Genomic DNA, 22,504 nt, shown 5'->3' with positions numbered 1-22,504 from the left:
TTTGGACAACTGGACAATGGTGATTTGAGGCACGAGACTTATGGGAATTATGGGGGGGGGGCCTCCTAAATGCTTCAGGAGGCTTGAAGGACGTATGTAGAAATTTCTAAAAAAACACACTTATTATAATTATATTATTTAACAAAATAAGAGTATTTGTAAAAGTTAAATAATAATATGCTTATTGCAGCTGAAAAAATGCACGGTTGAAAGTCAAAGGGAGAATACAGTTTTCTTTCATTGTTGCTCTATTGCTCTTCTGTCCATCATACCCTCGCAGGCCACCTGCCTGCAAGTTACTAAGATCACTGTTGACAACCTCTACTCCTGCCTGTACAGCCTTTTCACAAGTAAAATAGATCAATACAAATAGCAAAGGGCAAAATACTCGTCAGCAGAAATAGCACCTGTGTTCACAGCTGATCCTCAATTTGGAGTAAAATATGTCATCAAATATGTCCACCAATGTTAGAGTGTCCATCGCCCTCCTCGCTTTCCCGCTACTTGCCAAATTCATCCTAGTGAAGAGTCTCAGTAAATCTATTCTTTTGTCCACCTTCCTGAAATAATCTCTCCCCTTCAACAAAATAAAATTATCACCTGAAATAGTTAACGGAGCTTTAATCTTAACCCAGTAAGATTTCATTCTGAAAAAGCATTGCTTGGGGGCGGGAGTGGATTTATTTTACAATGTCGACACTCATAGTGGAAACGCGCATGGATGGGCTGCTATTCCCAGACCAAATGATTTGGACTCTCGGAGTTCTAGTTCCACAGTGCAAACATCTACTGAAATCGGATTGTGAAAGACAACTGCAACTGTCAGAATGAGACTTGATATCTTGTACACTCAGGGAGCAGGAAACAAGTAGCAGAAGAGGCCGATGGATAAAAGTCTGTTTAAGAGGGTTAACATGAGAAACAGAAGTTCCTTAAAAGCCTAAATATTATGGTAGGGCATCCCAGCCCATGTTAACAATTGGAAGAATCTGAAATAACATTTAATAGATAGGCACAAAACTATTGTGTTCTGGATACCGCTTCGCATGTTAATTCAGGGCCCAGTAACTTCTCCAAGTTAGTTTCCACCGTATTATATGTGGTGAGACATTCAGACAAGCATAGCTGTCAGTCTGAAGCAGATACGTCTCCCTTTTATTTACACAGATCAAGAATTTTGTTCTATTGAATTCATTATGTTAAGATGAATCTTGCTTTTCTTCAAGGTGAAAGTGTTGAAGAAAATGCAAGTGTTGTTGTGAAATTGTTGATTCGCCACCCAGAGTGCTTTGGTCCTGCTCTAAGAGGTGAAGGAGGACGTGGCTTGTTAGCAGCAATGAAAGATGCTATTCAAACCTCAGAAGATCCCTGCCGTGACCTCCCTCCTATTGAAGCTGGGAAAGATGGGTAAGTTACAATTTCCCTTTTGTAACATGTTGCTGTTCCAGATTTAACATACTAAAGGAATTATATAAAGGCTGCCTGTTTGGATAACATTTCTATAAACTTCGATGTTTCTGTTTACATATTGTAACTTTTTAAAGAATTGTTCTTGTGATACAGATGACAATGGCAAGGAAGTACTTATTGCCCATTCCTAGTTGGCTTATGAGCATTAAATTAGCCACAAAGGCCTCGATACTAGCACCCCCCCCCGCCCCCCACCACCACCACCACCACCACAACAGGCGGGAGAGGGTCATTGAGGGAATGAGGATGGGAGTTTAAAAATGAAAAAAAGCAGGGACGTGGAGAGGTGGAACAGTTCATTAGCATAATTAAATTGGTCTCCCACAGTGCAATTGGGAGCCCGATTTAAATGTTAAATTTGCTGCCCGTGAATCCCAGGAGTCAGGAAGCCTGGCTGTGAAAGGGAGACGGGAGCTGCTGGCTGCACAAGGTAAATGCCTTTCACAGCACTCCTTCTGGGCCAGGGAGAACAGGCTTGTTTCCTCTGGCACCTCAAGGAAGCCTTCAGCCTCCCCTCTGCCAATCGTGGCTATCCCCAGGGTTCTCAACTATGGCCTCCTGCCATTGATTTTCCTGCCCGATATCCGGCCAGACTGTCAATTTGGCCGGCTGCTGAGCAGGAAACAAGAAAAACAAATTATAATGAGGACCTCTGTGTCCCCAGCCTCGCCAGATTCTTCGGCTATTTATGGGCTCCCATCTCCCTGTAAATCAGGGCCATAGTGTTACACTCGAGTGACATGTATGCCGGACCAGGTAGGGGTGACAGATCACTACCTGAAAGACATTAGTTAACCAGTTAGATTTTTACAGCCATCTGGCAGCTTGCATGATAATAGTTTGCTGATGCTAGCCTATAAATGACCAGGTTTAACTAATTCACCTGCGCACTTTGCCACTATGGGATTACTCACAACCTCTGTATTACCAATCCCGTACCATAACAAGGAGGTGGGTATGGGTCCTGTCCTAACATTCTCATGGTCCACAAAATTTGGCTTCCTTGGGCAGGTCTGCATTTCCTATGAACCAAAACGTAACCTTATGGCTTGTACAGTATGTGAGGCCCTCAGGGTTAATAATCTACCCTTGTCTTGCGCGATTATACTGGCTATAATATAATATGAGATGCTCATTTTTTATACGCTGACCGTGCTGATTCCCCTGTGCTAGACAGGCAGTGCACATCAGTACAGCCCAGGATTGCCTGGATTTTATGTCGCTGGCCACGTCAAGGACTCGGGAAACCCCGACACAGCCCACCCCTTGACACTGGAGCCATGAAAATGAGTTTATTATGGGAAACAAATATGCATTGAAGCAAATGAAACCAACTGATGAAATTAAGTACTTAACCTTTATTAGTCCATCAAATGCTTTTGAGTCCAGCAAAGCAAATCATTTTGAGATTCTTAAGGAGGCAGATAATGTAGTCTCGGCACCAGTTCTCCAGGTGTTGAATGCACCTGTAGCATGTTGAGTTGACCTTGTGCTACAATTTCTGGCATTAATGTGCATTATTTGCAGAAAGAATTATACATATTTATGCTAGTATGGCATTCCCCACCTCCTGTCCCCACCTTCCTACTCAAAGGCAGAATAAACCTTTTCCAGAATTACTTATGAAAGTGCCTTCTGTGCATCAAGAATGCACATTGGGAATTCAGAGGCAGAGGTTATCAAGATTTTCCATCCATTCATACAATGTTCAAAGTTAATGTCTTGAAACAGGGCAGAATTCGGCTTTTGCTACAGGAATCATAATTTTGTTGCAGAAGCATAGTTGATTATTTTGAAGCTATTTTATCTGCTGTTAAGTTTATCCTAATTTGCTCTCTCTAATGGTGCATTCGTACTCCACAAATTTAGCATTGGTGCGAAACCAAATCACTTTCCACCAACAATAAACTTTTTGTGTAAATCAGGTGTGTAGCCACAGTTTGAGGTGTAGTGAGACTCCCTCCTTTATGGAATCTTTTGGGCTCTGAAAACAGATTCATGCTTTGTGTACTCAATAACTGCACCATCAAAGTGAAGAAAAACCTGTTTACACCAGCATTACAGTTATGGTGTAAATGCACCCCAAATGGTGGCAAATCTTTCCATTTTTTATTCAAATGACTTAAAATAAACTATTTAAAATGAACTCTTATTTAACAGTAGCGAAGAGGAGGATGAAGAAATCGTGCACTTGGGGAATTCTATCATGTCCTTCTATTCTGCTCTGATTGATCTTCTGGGCCGATGTGCTCCAGAGATGCATGTAAGTAATTATTTTTTAGCAATATGCTTAGTGAGCTCATTGAGAGATTATAGTGTGCAAATGCTGAATTAATGTTTAAAATATTCATTTTTGAAATATTCATTTTTGAAATATTTAATACCTTTGAGATTGGTGGCTGTGGTATATTACATTTTAAAATCTTGAGCCTGACATAATACAGAAACACTTTATGCATTTAGAATTGATATCCTTTTGTTACATGTAAACTACTATTTAAATATTCTATCAGCTAATCCAAACAGGCAAAGGTGAAGCTATTCGAATCCGAGCAATACTTCGTTCCCTGGTGCCAACTCAGGATCTGGTGGGCATTATTAGTATACCACTAAAATTGCCTATTGTTAACCAAGGTATGCCATATATGCTGATGTCATGGTGTAAAACGCATTTTCTATGTTCTTTAACACAACTAGCGGATGTTCAATGGTGTTCCTTGTAGTGAGTCAGACAATACATTATTTTATGATGACAGGAAGGTTATATCATGTCTTGTACAACATATAAAACAATTGATTGCCTGTGGTATAGGTTATAACGGTCTTTCTACTTCTTTATGACATTCTAATTTTCTGCGTCACTTTTTTCTTTTGCACATTTTTCTCATTTTAGTGTCTGTATCATTGTGGCTCACTTATGTTTTCTTTATTTATGTCTCACATTTTCTGTAAGTCTGTCTTTTCTTTTCCTTTCCTCATTTTTATAACTTCAATGTCTCTTGGATAGTTTTTAATTTTGGAGCAGCTCGGGGCTGCCCATTACGGAAACAAAGAGACTGGAGTAATTTTGAGGCTTGGGCCTCATTTAAATAGAACCAGCAAGCTGCAGGTGCCAAAAAAGCAACACAATGCAGCTCGCTGCTTTTGGTCCTTAGGAATTTTGGTCGGCTCTGACACCAAGCTGGCCTGCATTTAGCCCCTGGGAAGGAGCAGGAAGGCAAAGCGGGAGAGAGCAAGCCCAGGCCAGCAGCACCCCACATTATTTTTGTGGAGCCAAGAGGAGAACGCTTGTTCCTTCTGGCTCCACAAAAATCTAACTTGCAAAAATTTGTGGGGCCATTTTTGGAGCAGCCAGCGGTGGTCTCTTTAAAGACCATTGCTTAGGCCACTCAATGCCAGGACATTATGGATGGAGTGCGGCAAGACTAGGAAAGGGGCCATTTCCGGAGGGGCAATTTTGCGAAGGGGTCCCCACCAGTCGGTAAAGGATCGACACATGCACGCCGCGGCGGGAAAACGGGTGGAGCGGTCCCGCGCACCGCTCCAAAACATACAAAGGGCAATTTACAAAATGGCAGCCCCTCCGGTGGCTTTCAGGCGGCAAGAGGCCTTATCGGGAGGGGCAATTTTGGCCCCTTAGGCTCACACATGAAGAAATGAAACTTAGGTGAGGTGTCAAAGGGTGACAATCACCCATGAACCCATACCCCAGGTAGAGTCAATACCTTTAGGAGAGGAAGGTGGGGGGGGGAAAGATTTGGTTGCGTAATTGTTTATTGGACTTATGTCAGTAAACTGTTTATGTTTAATACAGTACTTGAAAAAAATAAACTTGTCAAAATGTACTGTTAAACAGTATTTTGAAACTATATTGTGTTGGTTTGGCAGATGGAACTATTTCTGAGCCATCTATGTCTGCAAGTTTCTGTCCTGAACACAAGGCACCCATGGTACTGTTTCTGGACCGTGTTTATGGTATTGAGAACCAAGGTTTCCTGCTTCACTTACTGGAAGTTGGATTTTTACCTGATTTAAAAGCATCTGCCTCTCTTGAATCAGTAAGTAAAAGTGATTGTTATTAATTGTAGCAAAGCTGTGCACATTTGATTTCCTGTTAAGTGTACTATTTCTTATGAACAGTCAATATTTGTTATTGTCGATAGTGCATTCCTTTTTTAGTTGACTGTAAGCTCCTACATGCTCATTAAATTGACCAGTGATTGACACATGAATTAATGTTTTTAAAGAGAGGTGATGTATGTTGGACTTTATTCAAATTAATGGCCCAGAAATTCCGCTTTCAGTGTTCGACTGGATTTTAGAGAAAAAATATGCACCTACTTGAAGGTGCTGCGCCCACTCGACTTTCCGATACACAGGCCTCCTCTTGCTGCGCATCGCAGCGCGTGCTCGTCGAGACGTGCGCAGGCCTAGAGTTGGAGCCATATGGCGCTGGGCAGCCAATCAGGTGCAGTATATTCTCAATCATAGTAATAGAAGTTTCGTAATTCCAAAACTCCTATTACTATGAATGAGAAACCCCCCCCAAACTCCCAAAACACTAATAAAAAACTATATATTTAAGATTCATTTAAATTAAAGTTATTAATGTCTTATAAAAAAAATATTTTCCCGATTTTTTAAGAAGTTTTTTAAATTATGCCTTAAAATAAACTTACCATATGTTTTCATAACTTTATTTTTATATGTTTTTGTGTGTTTTAAAACATTTCCGCCTGTAACAGTAGGCTATGCACCTGCTTTTTCAGGCACAAGATTTTTGAGGACATTTGTATGCGTAAATATCGCAAATTTGCACGTGCAAATGTCCTCGCTCCCGATCTGGTTACGATCTATCAAGCTCCAGCTTGACAGATCGGTGCACGCTAAAAACCAGCTTTTCCAATGCCTTCCCGGGTCCATAGAAACTTCATACGGATCCAGGACATCGGAATTTCAGGGTCAATATCCTTGAATTGTACAGTACAGGCAAGAACAAATTTAGCCAGAATCACATACCAATGGCCTTTGCTTAGATGGGAAGCATTTATTGGATATTTGAATTGGAGAAGAAAGTCTACATTTTAATTAGCCTAAGCTGAATCTGTAGAGCATGTCTAGTTAGAATAATTAAAAATACTGTATTCTAGTCACATGATTAATATGCCTTTGAAGCAACTATAATTATCGGAGCCACAACGTATGATGATGAAATGGAAATATGAAAAATTCTGGCCAACGCTTCCTTCTACTTCCTGTTCTATATAAGCTCACTAATTTAAACAACAAACCCAGTGTATAGTATGTTTTCCTATGAATAATTGTTTTTCTGTTCCAACAGGCTGCTTTAAGTACTACAGAGACAGCTCTTGCCCTTAACAGATACATCTGTTCAGCAGTGCTTCCTCTGCTCACGAGATGCGCACCTCTTTTTGCTGGGACTGAGCACTTTGCCTCTCTGATAGACTCCACACTGCACACAATCTACAGACTGTCCAAAGGACGTTGTCTCACCAAAGCTCAGAGAGAATCAATTGAAGAATGTTTGCTCTGTATATGCCGGTACAGATAACTTTGCTTTTATTTTCAAGTCTTCAAAAAGACAACTAGCGATCTTTTAGAACCTGCATATTTTGAAGAACACTATTTTCAAGAATTAAGTGGGTTGCCAAGTCTTTCTCATTTGTATACTACCCTATGGTGTGGTATGGTAAATTCAGCAGAGATACACTGTTATGTGACTTGCATGTATCATTGTAGAAAAAAATACCGGTGGTTATTTTTACCCCGTCCCTCGCAGCAAAAAAGGTTCCCAAACATTTTTTTTTGTGACAACAGAGTCTGTTTAAGAGTTTCCCTAATCTTAGAATGTACCGAAGAGGCAATGTGGGTAATTTTCAACTTCACTGCCTGGACGGTAACCTGGCAGAGTGGATCACTCGCCCTTTATAGAACCTGCTCAATTTTTGTTCTATTGATTTCAATGGCCAATCCATTCCATCAGGTTACCCCTCAGGCAGTGAAGTTGAAAATTACCCCCAATGTACCTGTACAGGCCAATCAGTACAGCTGTCCAGTACGATCCCAGGCTGATCTTGAGGCCATAATGCTTTTGACATGGCAGATCCTGGGAGGAAATAGCATTTATGCATGTGGAACTGTCATTTTTAGACATTAATAAGGCCTATAAGAGTACTAGTAATTTTAGCACCCATCGTCTCATGAAGATAATGTTAGTGCAGGGCCCTTTACTTTCATATTGCAATGCACTTATTGTACAATGTTAAAATATTTACTACTGGTTGAAAACCTTTCAAACATCCTGGGCTGTCCAGAATAATCAGAATTTAGTGTTAAAGTGTTTTTTTTTCTGTGGACCTAATTTATTGGAAGGCTGACAGAATTTTGGATCTCAAGTTTGACTGCTATCTTTAGTCCATAAACTCAGAGTAGAACAAGTCAACTTCTAAGTCTTGATAGGTTTGTACTAATTTAGAAATTTGCATTATATCGAGTAAATTATGATGTGATTGAACTATTGTAACCAATCAGAACTCTTTCATTCAAAATTTGAACACTAAAGTGATAACTATGACCCTCTATTTGCTTACTAGCTGCGCTCTCATCCAACAATACTGCCTTCTAGTTTGAGGGGACACACTCGCTGCACAGGAGCCCCAACTGTGATACAGAAACACTCAGTGACATCTTCCTCTTTTTGGATGGTCACTGATAACAATAAACATAAAAATATGCATTTATATAGCCTCTTTAATGTAGAAAAATGTCCCAAGGTGTTTTACAAAAGTGTAATTAGACAAAATGTATGCTGAAACAAAGGAGGAGATATTAGGAGGAGTGATCAAAAGCTTGGTCAAAGAGATGTATTTTAAGAAGGGTCTTAAAGGAGGAGAGGGAAGTGGAGAGGCACTTGGAAGGGAATTCCGGAGCATGAGGCATAGATATCTGAAGGCACAGTGAGGGGGTGGAGGATGTAGAAGAGATCAGACTCTGAGGGATGGCAACTTTTGGTGGGGGGATGGGGTTATTGTAGGCTCTAAGAAGTTACAGAGATAGTGAAGGGCAAGGCCATGAAGGGATTTGAACACAAGGATTCACATGTTCAACTTGAGGCATTGGGGGACCAAGAACAATATATAGGTCAGGGATGATGGGTGAGCAAGATTTAGTCTGGGATAGATCATGGCCAACAGAGCTTTGGATGAGCGAAACTTTACAGAGGATGGCGAATGGAAGGCTGATCAGGAGAACATTGCACCTCACTAGAGATGACAAATGCACAGTTGAGTATTTCAACAACAGTTGGGCTAAAACAGGGGCAGAGGTGGGTAATGTTATAGGGGTGGAAGTAGACTGTTTTTGTGAGGAAGAGGATATGGGGTTGGAAGCTTGAGGTCTGCTTCAGCCTCAGACAGCGGCTAAGAAAGAGGATAGAGTTGTTGCCATGATACAGAGTTTGGGACAGGAGCCAAAGACGATATCTTCGATCATCCTAATACTTAGATGGAGGAAGTCATGGCTCATCCTTGAAAATCTCTTTTAGGTCACCTCTCTCCTGGGAATAGAGATGGTTAAGAGATGACCTAAGAAAGAGTTTTTCAAGATGATGAGAGGTTTTGATAGAGTAGATAGAGAAAAATTATTCCCTCCGGCGAGGGGGTGAATAACTAAAACTCATAGATTCAAAATAATTGGCAAAAGATCTAAAGGGAAGAGGAAGAGAATTTTGTTCACGCAGAGAATTGTCGGGATCTGGAGCGCTCTACCTGAAAAGATCGTGGAAGCTGATTCCATAAATAATTTTAAAAGGGAGTTGGATGAGTACTTGAGGATGAGGAACTGACAGGGTCAGGACAAAGAGTGGGGATGAAGGGCTAAGCACAATTGCTCTTTCAAAGAGCCAGCACAGGTACGACGGGCTGAATGGCCTCCTCTGCTGTAAGTTTTTCTGATTCTATCCGAGTCTGGATGTCAGACAAGCAGCCTGACAGTATAGAGGCAATGAAGTGATCGAGAGACCAGGTGGAGAGATGGAGCTGCATCATCAGTGTACATGTGGAAGCTGACCTCATGTCTGCAGTTGATGTTGCCAAAGGACCGCATGTAGATGAAAAGAGAGAGTCAAGGATGCATCATTGGGGAACTCGAGGCGACAATGCAGGGTAGGAAAAAGAAGCCGTTGCCAGAGATTCTCCGGATGGGTAAGAATGTGCTTTACAGTATTTTCGGAAAGTATTTACTTTGCGTATTTGCTCATCTCTAGGTCTTCTAACACTATGCATCAGCATAGCCAAGAGGACTGACAAGTGCCGCCAGATATCTGTTGTCTTGTACTTAGCTGCAGGGATGTTGTGAGACAGTGGTGTCTCTCCCCAACTAATGTCATGTAGGAATGATGAGCATGAATTTACCTACTTGCAAGCCATGGTGCTATCCTACCAATGTTGTAATAGTTAAAATATGTGAATGTTTTCAATGATATATCTAAAGAGTCTATATCTAAAGACATATGTTTCTCTATACTATGTAACTCTTATTTAACATTGTTCCGCAGATACCTTCAACCTTCCATGTTGCAACCGCTTCTGCGTCGCTTTGTTTTTGATGTTCCCATGCTTAATGAGTACTCTAAAATGCCATTAAAGGTATTTGCAAAAAGTAGTCTTGCATTGATAAAAAAAATTATGCACTTGAAAATAATTAATATTTCATTGAAAAACGATTGGAAGCAGTGTTAGATCAAGTCATATGTCCAAATATTCAATGAAAGATTGCCATTCCAAACTGATGCCTTCACAGTTTCAAAATTTGACAACCTGTTAGTAATAAAATAAAAGTCTCTGCAATATTGATGTTCTGGCACTGATGTCACCACATTTACAACGTATTCTGCAAACATTTATGCCTGGATTTTCCCATCCAGCAGAAATCTCAATGGATTGGTGATGGTGTAGCCTTTGCACCCACCCAGCTGCCTGCCTCCCCCTGACCCTGGTGGATCTTGCAACGTTGAGCTAATTATAAAATTTTTGGTGGGCTCTCCGTAGTATTTCCAGGCCATCTGAATTGCACACCCCGGACGGAAAGAGTGAAATCACTGTGGTATTTGTTCAACTGTAGCGTGACTGGTCGTGTCGGTTAAGAATAAATCATTTACATTTAAAAAATTAATCTTCCAGCTTTGTATCAAGGGCTGTGCCACCTTTTAAATTGTAAAACCGCACTCCAATGCCCTCATAACACTGTTTTTCTTCTACCATAATACTTTTAGACCATTAATGTTATTTGATTTGATCAATTACAGCTTCTAGCCAATCACTATGAGCAGTGCTGGAAATACTATTGCTTGGCATCAGGATCAGCATCAGAGAAATAATGGCATTCCTGACATCCAGTTTTGCTAAAGCAGTAACAAACGAAAATACATTGGATATTGTATTATTCCACAAAAAGATTTAATTTGTATGAACCCACACAAGTAATCAGCATCTGCCATTCACTTCCAGCAGGAAAACCTGGAAGAGGTGATGAAGACTGGCAGAACAGAGATGAGGAGAAATTTATTTTCAGAGGGTTGTAAATCTGTGGAATTCGCTGCCTCAGAGAGCTGTGGAAGCTGGGACATTAAATAAATTTAAGACAGAAATAGACAGTTTCTTAAACGATAAGGGGTTATGGGGTTATGGGGAGCGGGCAGGGAAGTGGAGCTGAGTCCATGATCAGATCAGCCATGATCATATTGAATGGTAGAGCAGGCTCGAGGGGCCGTATGGCCTATTCCTGTTCCTATTTCTTATGTTCTAATGGCCGCCCACCACATTTCAAAGACCACCAGGAAACAGGCAGTAAATGCTCAGAAAATCTCGGCTCTAGCTTCTAAACATTATCACCACGTTAACATTTCCTTTGTATTGACTTGTTGAATATTAGACTTCAGAAAATTAGAGATTAGAAAATCAGCATCCTACTACTAATAATGAGCTACAGTGTCATATAGCACACATATAGCCCTGTAATATCTAATATACATTTTCCAAATACGCATGGCCATAATCTCCCATCGGTAGCATGTATTCGGAAAATTGGTCCAATAGTGTCAAATTGTATATTTTGTAAATGTTTTTCTTCTACCATAATACTTTTAGACCATTAATGTTATTTGATTTGATCAATTACAGCTTCTAGCCAATCACTATGAGCAGTGCTGGAAATACTATTGCTTGGCATCAGGATGGGGCAGTTTTGGAAGTGCGTCTGATGAAGAATTACACCTCACCAAAAAGTTATTCTGGGAAATTTTGGATGCACTCTCTACAAAGGTAAGAATAACCATACGTGCTTAAGTTGTATGGTTGCCTAACTCTCTGGCTTAAAAGAGTTGAAATTGAAGGTCACAGCTGTAAATTAGATTTATGGTATGTATAAATATTTTTGAAAAATCCACTCAATAGGGTTAATCAAAACATGTAAAAATGGGTGTTGAAAGTTGTTGAAAAAATGAACCCAAACTTTCAATATAGGTCAATGAATGGGCAGAGGTGAATTATATTGTTTCTTATATTAGAAAACAACTTGCTGGTCCTCTTGTCTAACATGGTTGTTTTCACATATACATTCAGTATATTATTATTGACATTTTACTGTTTCTCTAATATCTTCACTTGTATTTCTCTCTTTAACTTTGCCCATCCATTATATGGTAATGAAGATTTGTAGTTCAGCAGTTACTGGTCACATAATCCAAGGTTTATGTCAGTTTTACTCTTATTTTGATAATTTTTGGTACTTGAATCATATCACTGTTGCATTTCTAATAGTATATTAAATGCATGGTAAATGCAGTTTGTTTCTGCAGTTTATTTAAAAAACAAAAGGAAAAAATTAAATAAGCTACTTAAATATTATTCATGCCTCTCAACATCTTTAAGACCTTGATGATGCTTCCTCTGAATGATCTTTTCTGTTTTCACAAGTTGAGTTCTGTGAGTTTCACGTTATAAGTTGGAACTCCATTCATCAGAATGATGCTTGTTCTTCATGAATGTGCCATGCCTTTTTTTAAATTCATTCATTGACGGGATGTGGGCATCGCCAGCAAGGCCAGCATTTATTGCCCACCCTTAATTGCCCTCGAGAAGGTCATGGTGGTGAGCCGCCTTCTTGAATACAACTGAGTGCTTTTGTTTGACCATTTCAGAGGGCAGTTAAGAGTCAGCCACATTGCTGTGGGTCTGGAGTCATATATAGGCCAGACCAGGTATGGATGGCAGATTTCCTTCCCTAAGGAACATTAGTGAACCAGATGGGTTTTTACAATAATCCAGTAATTTCATGGTCACCATTACTGACACTAGCTTTTTATTTCAGATTTTTTAGTTATTTAATTAATTGAATTTATATTCGCCAGCTGCCGTGATGGGATTTGATCTCATGTCTCTGGATTACTAGTCCAGTAACATGGTTATACTACTGGCCTTGATGTCCTCTCAAATGTAGGGTGCACAAAGGAGCACACAATCTGGCCTCACCACATGAGGATAGAATAGAAACATAGAAACATAGAAAATAGGTGCAGGAGTAGGCCATTCAGCCCTTTGAGCCTGCACCACCATTCAATATGATTCTGGCTGATCATGCACCTTCAGTACCCCATTCCTGCTTTCTCTCCATACCCCTTGATCCCTTTAGCCGTAAGGGCCACATCTAACTCCCTTTTGAATATACCTAACGGACTGGCCTCAACAACTTTCTGTGGTAGAGAATTCCACATGTTCACAATTCTCTGAGTGAAGAAGTTTCTCCTCATCTCGGTCCTAAATGGCTTACCCCTTATCCTTAGACTGTGACCCCTGGTTCTGGACTTCCCCAACATCAGGAACATTCTTCCTGCATCTAACCTGTCTAAACCCATCAGAATTTTATATGTTTTTATGAGATCCCTTCTCATTCTTCTAAATTCCAGTGAATATAAGCCTAGTCGATCCAGTCTTTCATCATATGTCAGTCCTGCCATCCCGGCAATCAGTCTGGTGAACCTTCGCTGCACTCCCTCAATAGCAAGAATGTCCTTCCTCATATTAAGAGACCAAAACTGTACAAAATATTCAAGGTGTGGCCTCACCAAGGCCCTGTACAAGTGCAGTAAGACCTCCCTGCTACTATACTCAAATCCCCTCGCTATGAAGGCCAACATGCCATTTGCCTTCTTCACCGCCTGCTGTAACTGCATGCCAACTTTCAATGACTGATGTACCATTACACCCAGGTCTCGTTGCACTTCCCCTTTTCCTAATCTGTCACCATTCAGATAATATTCTGCCTTCTTGTTTTTGCCACCAAAGTGCATAAACTCACATTTATCTACATTATACTGCATCTGCCATGCATTTGTCCACTCACCTAACTTGTCCAAGTCACCCTGCAGCCTCTTAGCATCCTCCTCACAGCTCACACTGCCACCCAGCTTAGTGTCATCTGCAAACTTGGAGATATTACATTCAATTCCTTCATCCAAATCATTAATGTATATTGTAAATAGCTGGGTTCCCAGCACTGAATCTTGCCTTGCCATTCTGAAAAGGACCCGTTTATTCCTACTCTTTGCTTCCTGTCTGCCAAACAGTTCTCTATCCACATCAATACATTACCCCCAATACCATGTGCTTTAATTTTGCACACTACTCTCTTGTGTGGGACCTTGTCAAAAGCCTTTTGAATGTCCAAATACACCACATCCACTGGTTCTCCCTTGTCCTCTCTACTCGTTACATCCTCAAAAAATTCCAGAAGATTTGTCAAGCATGATTTCCCTTTCATAAATCCATGCTGACTTGGACCGATCCTGTCACTGCTTTCCAAATGCGCTGCTATTACATCTTTAATAATTGATTCCAACATTTTCCCCACTATCGATGTCAGGCTAACCGGTCTATAATTCCTTGTTTTCTCTCCCTCCTTTTTTAAAAAGTGGGGTTACATTAGCTACCCTCCAATCCATAGGAACTGATCCAGAGTCTATAGAATGTTGGAAAATGACCACCAATGCATCCACTATTTCTAGGGCCACTTCCTTAAGTACTCTGGGATGCAGACTATCAAGGCCCTGGGGATTTATTGGCCTTCAATCCCATCAATTTCCCTAACACAATTTCCTGACTAATAAGGATTTCCTTCAGTTCCTCCTTCTCACTAGACCCTCGGTCCCCTAGTATTTCCAGACGGTTATTTGTGTCTTCCTTAGTAAAGACAGAACCAAAGTATTTTTTCAATTGGTCTGCCATTTCTTTGTTCCCCATTATAAATTCACCTGATTCTGATTGCAAGGGACCTTCATTTGTCTTCACTAATCTTTTTCTATTCACATATCTATAGAAGCTTTTGCAGTCAGTTTTTATGTTCCCTGCAAGCTTACTCTCATTCTCTATTTTCCCCCTCCTAATTAAAGCCTTTGTCCTCATCTGCTGAATTCTACATTTCTCCTAGTCCTCAGGTTTGCTGCTTTTTCTGGCCAATTTATATGCCTCTTCCTTGGATGTAACACTATCCCTAATTTCCCTTGTTAGCCACGGTTGAGCCACCTTCCCAGTTTTATTTTTACGCCAGACAGGGATGTACAATTGTTGAAGTTCATCCATGTGATCTTTAAATGTCTGCCATTGCCTTTCCACCGTCAACCCTTTAAGTATCATTCGCCAGTTTACCTTAGCCCCAATTCACGTCTCATACATCGAACATAACTTATTTTGACATGTAATCGAATACATTTGAGATATTGCCCTGTAATTGATTAACTGCGTATGACATCTTATTGTTGAATGACTAGTTACAGTAATTGAAGCTGAGGAAAACTTGAAACAATGAATCATAATGGATTGTAAAGATTACAATACAGTGGTTGATGTCTGTTAATCTACCTCATTTTTTGTTTACATTGTGATTTTTTTCTGCATTTGAAACATTTCTAGTGGCAAATCCCACATCATTACCTCTGGTGTCCCCCAAGGATCTATCCTTGGCCCCCCTCCTATTTCTCATCTACATGTTGCCCTTTGGCGGCGTCATCCGAAAGCACAGGGTCAGTTTCCACATGTACTCTGATGACACTCAGTTCTACCTCACTACCACTTCTCTCGATACCTCCACGGTCTCTAAATTGTCAGACTGCTTGTCCGACATCCAGTTCTAGATGAGCAGAAATTTTCTCCAATTGAATATCGAGAAGACCGAAGCCATTATTTTTGGTCCCTGCCACAAACTCCGTTCCCTAACCACTGACTCCATCCCTCTCCCCAGCCTCTGTCTGAGGCGACTGTTCGCAACCGAGGTGTCATATTTGACCCTGAAATGACCTTCCAACTACATATCCACAGCATAAATAAGACTGCCTATTTCCACCTTCATAACATCGCCAATCTCTGCCCTTGCCTCAGCTCATTTGCTGCTGAAGCCCTCATTCATGCCTTTGTTACCTCTAGACTTGACTATTCCAAGCTGGCCTCCCACATTCTACCCTACATAAACTAGAGGTGATCCAAAACTCGGCAGCCCATATCCTAACTCACACCAAGTCCCGTTCACCTATCACCCTTGTGCTCACTGACCTGCATTGGCACCTGGTTAAGCAACGCCTCAATTTCAAAATTATCACCCTTGTTTTCAAATCCCTCCATGGCCTTGCTCCTCCCTATCTCTGTAATCTCCTCCAGCCCCACAATCTCCCCTGAGATGTCTGCGGTCCTCTAATTCTGCCCTGATTATAATTGCTCAACCGTACCTTCTATTGCCTAGGTCCTAAGCTCTGGAATTCCCTCCCTAAACCTCCCAGTCTCTCTACCTCTCTTTCCTCCTTCAAGACTCCACTTAAAACCTGCCTCTTTGACCAAGCTTTTGGTCACCTGCACTAATTTCTCCTTATGTGGCTTTGTGTCAATTTTTTTGTCTCATAATACTCCTTAGGATGTTTCACTACGCTCCTACTATAAATGCTACATAAGGAGCAGTTAATTAACTGCTCACTGATTTGAGTGTGTCACTAACCATCTGTGGCCTCGTATAACTATGAAAACCACAAAATCAATATACTACACATCTTAATTATCATTTCAAAAATCAAAAATAGTTTTCAAGGAAGTTAGTGGGCAATCCATTGCACTTGTATTGTGTTTATAAATGGATAAATAATGTAGGCTCTCTGTATGTGTTGCTGGCATTAATTGTACAGCTCTATAAATTTTCATTCTTGATGTTTTGCAGTTACTTTTTGTGTTATTGTGTTTTCACTTTTATAAAACAGATATCAGTGGTCACGTCTGCTTCCAACTGCTACTAACAATGCTGTGTGTTTTTCCTTGTGGCCCTCTAATGAGTCCCTATCTTTCCTGCAGAAATATAACCCCGAACTCTTTAAAATGGCATTGCCGTGCCTGAGTGCTATAGGAGGAGCTCTGTCACCTGACTATGTGGATGCCAGTTATTCAATTGTATTGGAAAGCTCGACTTCAGTGGATGGCGAAGGCAACTTTGACCCTAAACCTATCAACACTTCTAAGTATGGCACTGGAAGAAGTAACAGCGGTTTCCTTTAAATGTGGCCCCCATAAAATTAAACCATACTGTTTGTCACACATTTTTATCTGTTACTTTAATGAACAATGATTTGGAAAAATAGCTCTCATTTCTCTGGTTATGTGCTGCAACCCAGCTCTTCACATGAGGAAACAATTATTAAACCTTGGACTATTCAAATCCATTGACCTATTTAAAAAAAATCTAATTCTAAACTTCATACAGAGGTTTTTATCAAATGATAGAACAGAATTATACAAATGTACAGGAAGCACAGGATTTCAACAGGCTGAAAAATTGTCTGTTTTGTTTTATTATATGTTTTTATATCAAAACATCCTAATGTATTCCTCAAAGGGAGATTTACCCTTAGTACCTCTTTACAGTTTTATTATAATTTCTTATAAATCCTTTGTTTTTGTCTGAACATTTCTGGGATTATTTAGAAATGTTTTTGATCAAATAGCAAGTACCTGTACAGATAATTTCACTAGAGGAACGAGTCTGTGGGAGTTGCTGTTTGATGTGTATGTCCCAGTACATTCACAGATGTTTCTGGAAATCGGTGCCAATTGGAGTTATTGAGCAACCACTACAGATTTTCAAATATGAAAAGGAGGTAACGTTGAAGTTAATGCAGGCAGCCTTGAACTCACTCAAGCCATTTTATGTATTTTGTATAAAAACCCTTAAATGGCTGAAGTCCAGTTGTGTGTATTCTTCATAATTGGGGACAATGATTTTGTCAGAAAATGTATCAAACCCAAACTTATCTACTGAAGCATTCCTATGTAACTGTTTCATTCTTGAACATCTGAATCCCACCAGCAATGAAACAAAATAAATGGCTTAATATTCCAACCAGAAAATACCAGGGGCAGAATAGATCTTGGCCAAGTTTGGTAATCCTTCACTAGTTTCATTGAAATAGTTATTAAACGTTGTTAAACCTAGTTATACAATAAAACGTTTTCAACTTAAAGCTTTTTCTTTAACATTTAAACATATTTAAAGTGGGCCTTTTAAAATCTTTCCTCTTGTCTTTCAGTATTTCAATTCCAGAGAAGTTGGAGTATATTGTCAACAAATATGCAGAACATCTACATGAGAAGTGGGCTTTTGATAAGGTAATGATTATGATCATGATTTAGAATTTCTGACCATTTTTTTCAGAGACATGTGGAGAAAGGAGAAAGAGTTACTTTTAATGTTGGGGTTTTACAATAAAATGTATTCTCAGATGTTTTTATGAAAGATGTTTAATATGCGAATGGTAGTTGTTTTCTCCACAGACTTTAAAACAATACGTAATTCATTAGCTTCTCTCAGTAATTGATAAACACCACACACCCATTGTGTGGCAAGGTCTAAGATCCCTTTCCAGTTATGAATAAAAATAAGGTAAAATAGAAACAAAGACATGGGATGGTAGTCAGCTTTTAAAAAGATGACGAGGTTAGAAATGCTTAGGACATTTAGAAGATATCTTGCTTCAGTCAAGTAAGATGACCCATTAATATAGAAAAGGGTGGTGTGGGTATTTTTGTATTATTACATGGATAAATTGTACTGATTTGAACTAATTGCTTTCCTCTATGTTGCTGCTCTAACTGTGAAATAAAGCAGCTTGTATTAAGCCTTGTCTCATCAAGTGTTTGCTCAGTCTGCCTTTGGAGAGATTGAAGGAGTTCGCATGTGACAGACACCGATATCTAGTTATGTCACAAGGGGGCACTGTTGTTCCCCCTGGATCACACTGTCATGCAAGTAGATAATAGGGAACATGGGTTAGCTCCCATAAAAGTAAGATGTTTACAGGAGTGGACCGGGAAGGTATCCACTGCAAATCCAAATTTGTAAACTAGTCTTTTTATATCATGAAATTAATATTTATGTCACCTTCGCTGTTATCTTGCTATGATTGAACAGTCAGACTTTGGAAGTGAAATAAATAACAAATTCTAATGAGGGTTGTGTTGTACAGAGATAGTCTTTATGGATTTTCTGTTGAAGTTAGGAGCAATAAGCAATGTTTGTTCTGCCAGAACTGGTAATGTATCAGACGCAGCAAATGCACATTGAAGATAGGAGTAATGAAAAGAAGTGCCAATTTAAATTTGAGGATTTGTAGTGCGTGGAGTGAAGTAGAAATCTAAAAATAGTATTAAAAAGAGAGACACAAGAATGCACTGAACTGCTTGTGATGTATAACTTTTAGCAAATGCAAAGTCATGTCTGTGTATTTCAACACAGGATCTATAGTTTTGCTTCTTGTTCTATAGATGCAAAATGGGTGGACATATAGTGATACAATCAATGAAAATATGAAGACTCATCCATTACTGAGACCCTATAAAACTTTAGCAGAAAGGGTAAGGGATATTAATGAATGCTTTGTGTTTAAATTGGGTTGTTACTGCTGGTACGTTGCATGGTTTTAATTGGTTAAACTGCAGCTGTACTACTACTAAACCTTGGATCTTGCCAACTTGCACCGAAGCTCTTGGATGTGTAAGTGATGGGTGTCTCTATTGAGAGGGTGCTTTCCATATCAGGCATAAAGAACCCTTACCTGCATGGCTATCTCAATGGTTTGACTTGGAAATGCTGTGTTCTATACCTGGCTCATCAAAATTACATTTGTAGAATAAAATTACTAGAGAATTAATTCTATTTATTTTTTCTTAAACACCTATGAGCTGCATGTTAACAGTTTTCTGGCACTTCTAATACAGGGTAATGTAATAACTGATTGTTGGGCACTAATGTAGTTAAAGGATGCAGATTGCAGATGCTACTGTTATCTATATCAGCAGAGTTTGAGCATGTGTGCCAGTTCTCTCAACCCTGAAATTGAATTGCTGGCTTAAGGTTCACTTACAGATATTTGATTATCATTAAACCGTCTTTCAAAACAGAAATGTTTACTGTAACAGTTTAAAGGGTGCAATTTGCTTCTGGCAAAAGTTAACCAACTTACTTTCAACTGATGCTTGTAGTTTATGACTGATCGCAGATTTTTTTAAATCTCCCTATTATCCATCCTTTGATATTCATCATTTCTTATCTTATTTAACGTGCAGAGTCATTTATCTATTGAAACAGTGACATTAGGTTATGGCTGGAGCCTTAAAGTTTATTGAATGGCATACTTGCAAGTTTTTTCCCCCATGGTATATTAGAGGAAAATGGATTGGTATACATTAGAGTATGCTGTATGTTGAATTATATATTGCATGTGTTGTGTTGTAATTTTTAACAGCACTGCGATTAGTACACTGAATTTTAGGAATAGCTTTTCATCATGTAGTGAGTTTCTTTGTCATTAGCTTTCACTGATAATGCCACTTCCGATGTCATTTAAAGCAGGATTCATCCACACAGTGTTCATTTCCATGTTTTTTAGGCTGATTTTTGTTTTTGCTAAAGGTATATTGTTTTTAAAAGCTTTAAGTTACTTGTTTTTCAAATGTTAACCACCTCTTTATAAGTACAGAGATGAATCTGTCAGTTTCCTTTGAAATCAACACTCAAATCTTTCTAAAAAAAATGTTTTTGATTATTTTGAAATGCGTAAAATATACTGGGGTAGAATATTTATTATCATATGACAGCAGCAGTTACAAAACAGTTTAGTATGTTTTTTTAAGCTAGTTAACCATTTTAAATAAATCTTAGTAAAGTTCTTTTTGAATTTGATACTTTAGATTTTCTTTGACGTTTGCTTGCCTTTTTTTCTTTACAATTGACTTGCAGTTAAGTACTTTCTGTCTTGATATTGGCTTGTGAGCCAAACCACTCTCATTGATTAGGTAGTGGTCAGAACATCCTAAGGTTTGATCACATGACATGATTCTTTGCTACAGTGTGTCAGCTGTTAGTTACCGGATCCTTGCTTTGTGCAGTGACTGTTCTGTTATTACATCATTTCATATAATGCAGGATTCACTATTGGAATATTTTGATGTTTATTCGGGAAAAAATTCACTTTGTTGTAAAAATACAGGGGGAGAAATTTGGTTGCTCCACATTTGGGGCGTTAATCCAGGCAGAGCGGTAATTTTAGCGCCTTAAAAAAGTTTGCGCCTTCTGCTGAAAAATTCATCCGAATCAGTCGAAGAACTGACATGGGTGATAAATCAGCCATTGCACACCAGAGCTGGGGGAGCGATAATAAAAGTTTGGTCGGTAAATTTGGCGGACCCATTGCGCATGCGCCAAACTCCAATTCAGATCCCGGGAAAAGCCGAGTCTTCAAGGCACGACATCGTAATGCACCCATTAAAGTTTTCAAAATCACTTCTTTTCAACCTGTACTGTTATGTCTGTCTGCTGATGCAAACTCGAAGGCTCATGCTCCTTGCTCTGTCTAAACGTTCCACTGACTATAACCTCCGAGGGAAGCGCTTCCTCATCCCTTTAAGTAGCCACCAGTTAATCACTCTGCAAGCCTGTACTGACTGTTTTTCCAGACGTTGTTCTTGTCGGCCGCTAAATGAGGCAACCGCATCAAATTTACCGACCGGGTGCAAGCGTGGGCTTTGCACCAGGACTGATCATCAGCAGCCAGGTGCTACTGGTTTGCGCCCCCGGTGAACCTCTAATGAATTTTCAGTCGGGGTGCTAAAAGCTGTAGTCCTGGTTGGTAACCTCTTACTCTCTCATTAACGCCCCCTCTGGTCGCTAACTGAAGCGACAGACAACTGAAAATCCAGCCCTCTCTCTGTGTTTCTATTGTGATAGAATATCATAACCCTTGTAACAAATTTTGAACTTCATGTTTGTATTCTTGAAAGTATAGCATAGTAGTAGTCTGTGAATGTTTGGCACTTATGGGGAGCTGCACGGTGTTCAGAATTCATTATGCACATTTGCTAATGCAGTCTTAAAATATGTGATCATGAACAATTCTTGAAATACAGGAAAAAGAATTTTATCGCTGGCCAACCAAGGAATCTTTACGAATCATGCTGGCTTTGAATTGGAACATTGAAAGGACAAAAGAAAGTGAGGCCATGATCCAGCACCTGGAAAGTGAGAAATTGCGCAAGGTTTCTCAGGTATAACAATCTGTTCCATGTCTTGTTCAATCTTCTTTAACTATTCCTAGGACTTCATTATGGCATACCAGGGGAAAACTTTAGGGAATTACACATTAAATTCCGTTTCTCATATAACTTTTCAGTGTGTTTGACTTGCTCCTAACCATATGTAAGCCATTTATCCATGCATCATTTATTTGACTGAATCTATTAGCCAACCTGCAGGCCCTAGCTGTGTAACGATTTTGGGGCCGAAATTGCCCCTCAACCAAAAAGTAGGCGCACTCACCGATTTGTCAGGTTTTTCTCAGCCCCAATCCATGGGGTAGAGATTGGACTGATATTCACCTCTTTGTTTTCTATTTCCAGTCGGGTGATGTTGAGGGTCGGAAGTGCTGTTGGAGCGG

At 39.7% G+C, this 22,504-nt stretch overlaps 1 protein-coding gene across 4 annotated transcripts in view; it reads left to right on the top strand.

Annotated features, from left to right (window-relative positions):
* ryr3 (ryanodine receptor 3) overlaps window positions 1–22,504 on the top strand; it is a 561,329-nt gene that overhangs the window by 352,955 nt on the left and 185,870 nt on the right. For all 4 annotated transcript variants that reach the window (XM_070878983.1, XM_070878984.1, XM_070878982.1 and 1 more), the window contains exons 44-54: window positions 1,227–1,407; window positions 3,631–3,733; window positions 3,984–4,104; window positions 5,359–5,528; window positions 6,812–7,032; window positions 10,046–10,136; window positions 11,670–11,810; window positions 16,875–17,038; window positions 18,104–18,182; window positions 19,338–19,427; window positions 21,978–22,115. In XM_070878983.1, the coding sequence (XP_070735084.1) occupies window positions 1,227–1,407; window positions 3,631–3,733; window positions 3,984–4,104; window positions 5,359–5,528; window positions 6,812–7,032; window positions 10,046–10,136; window positions 11,670–11,810; window positions 16,875–17,038; window positions 18,104–18,182; window positions 19,338–19,427; window positions 21,978–22,115 (1,499 nt within the window). The remainder of the gene's footprint in view (window positions 1–1,226; window positions 1,408–3,630; window positions 3,734–3,983; window positions 4,105–5,358; window positions 5,529–6,811; window positions 7,033–10,045; window positions 10,137–11,669; window positions 11,811–16,874; window positions 17,039–18,103; window positions 18,183–19,337; window positions 19,428–21,977; window positions 22,116–22,504) is intronic.

Source organism: Pristiophorus japonicus, chromosome 4 (assembly GCF_044704955.1).
Source record: "Pristiophorus japonicus isolate sPriJap1 chromosome 4, sPriJap1.hap1, whole genome shotgun sequence".
NCBI lineage: Eukaryota > Metazoa > Chordata > Chondrichthyes > Pristiophoridae > Pristiophorus > Pristiophorus japonicus.
This window is presented reverse-complemented; position numbering and strand designations above follow the sequence as displayed.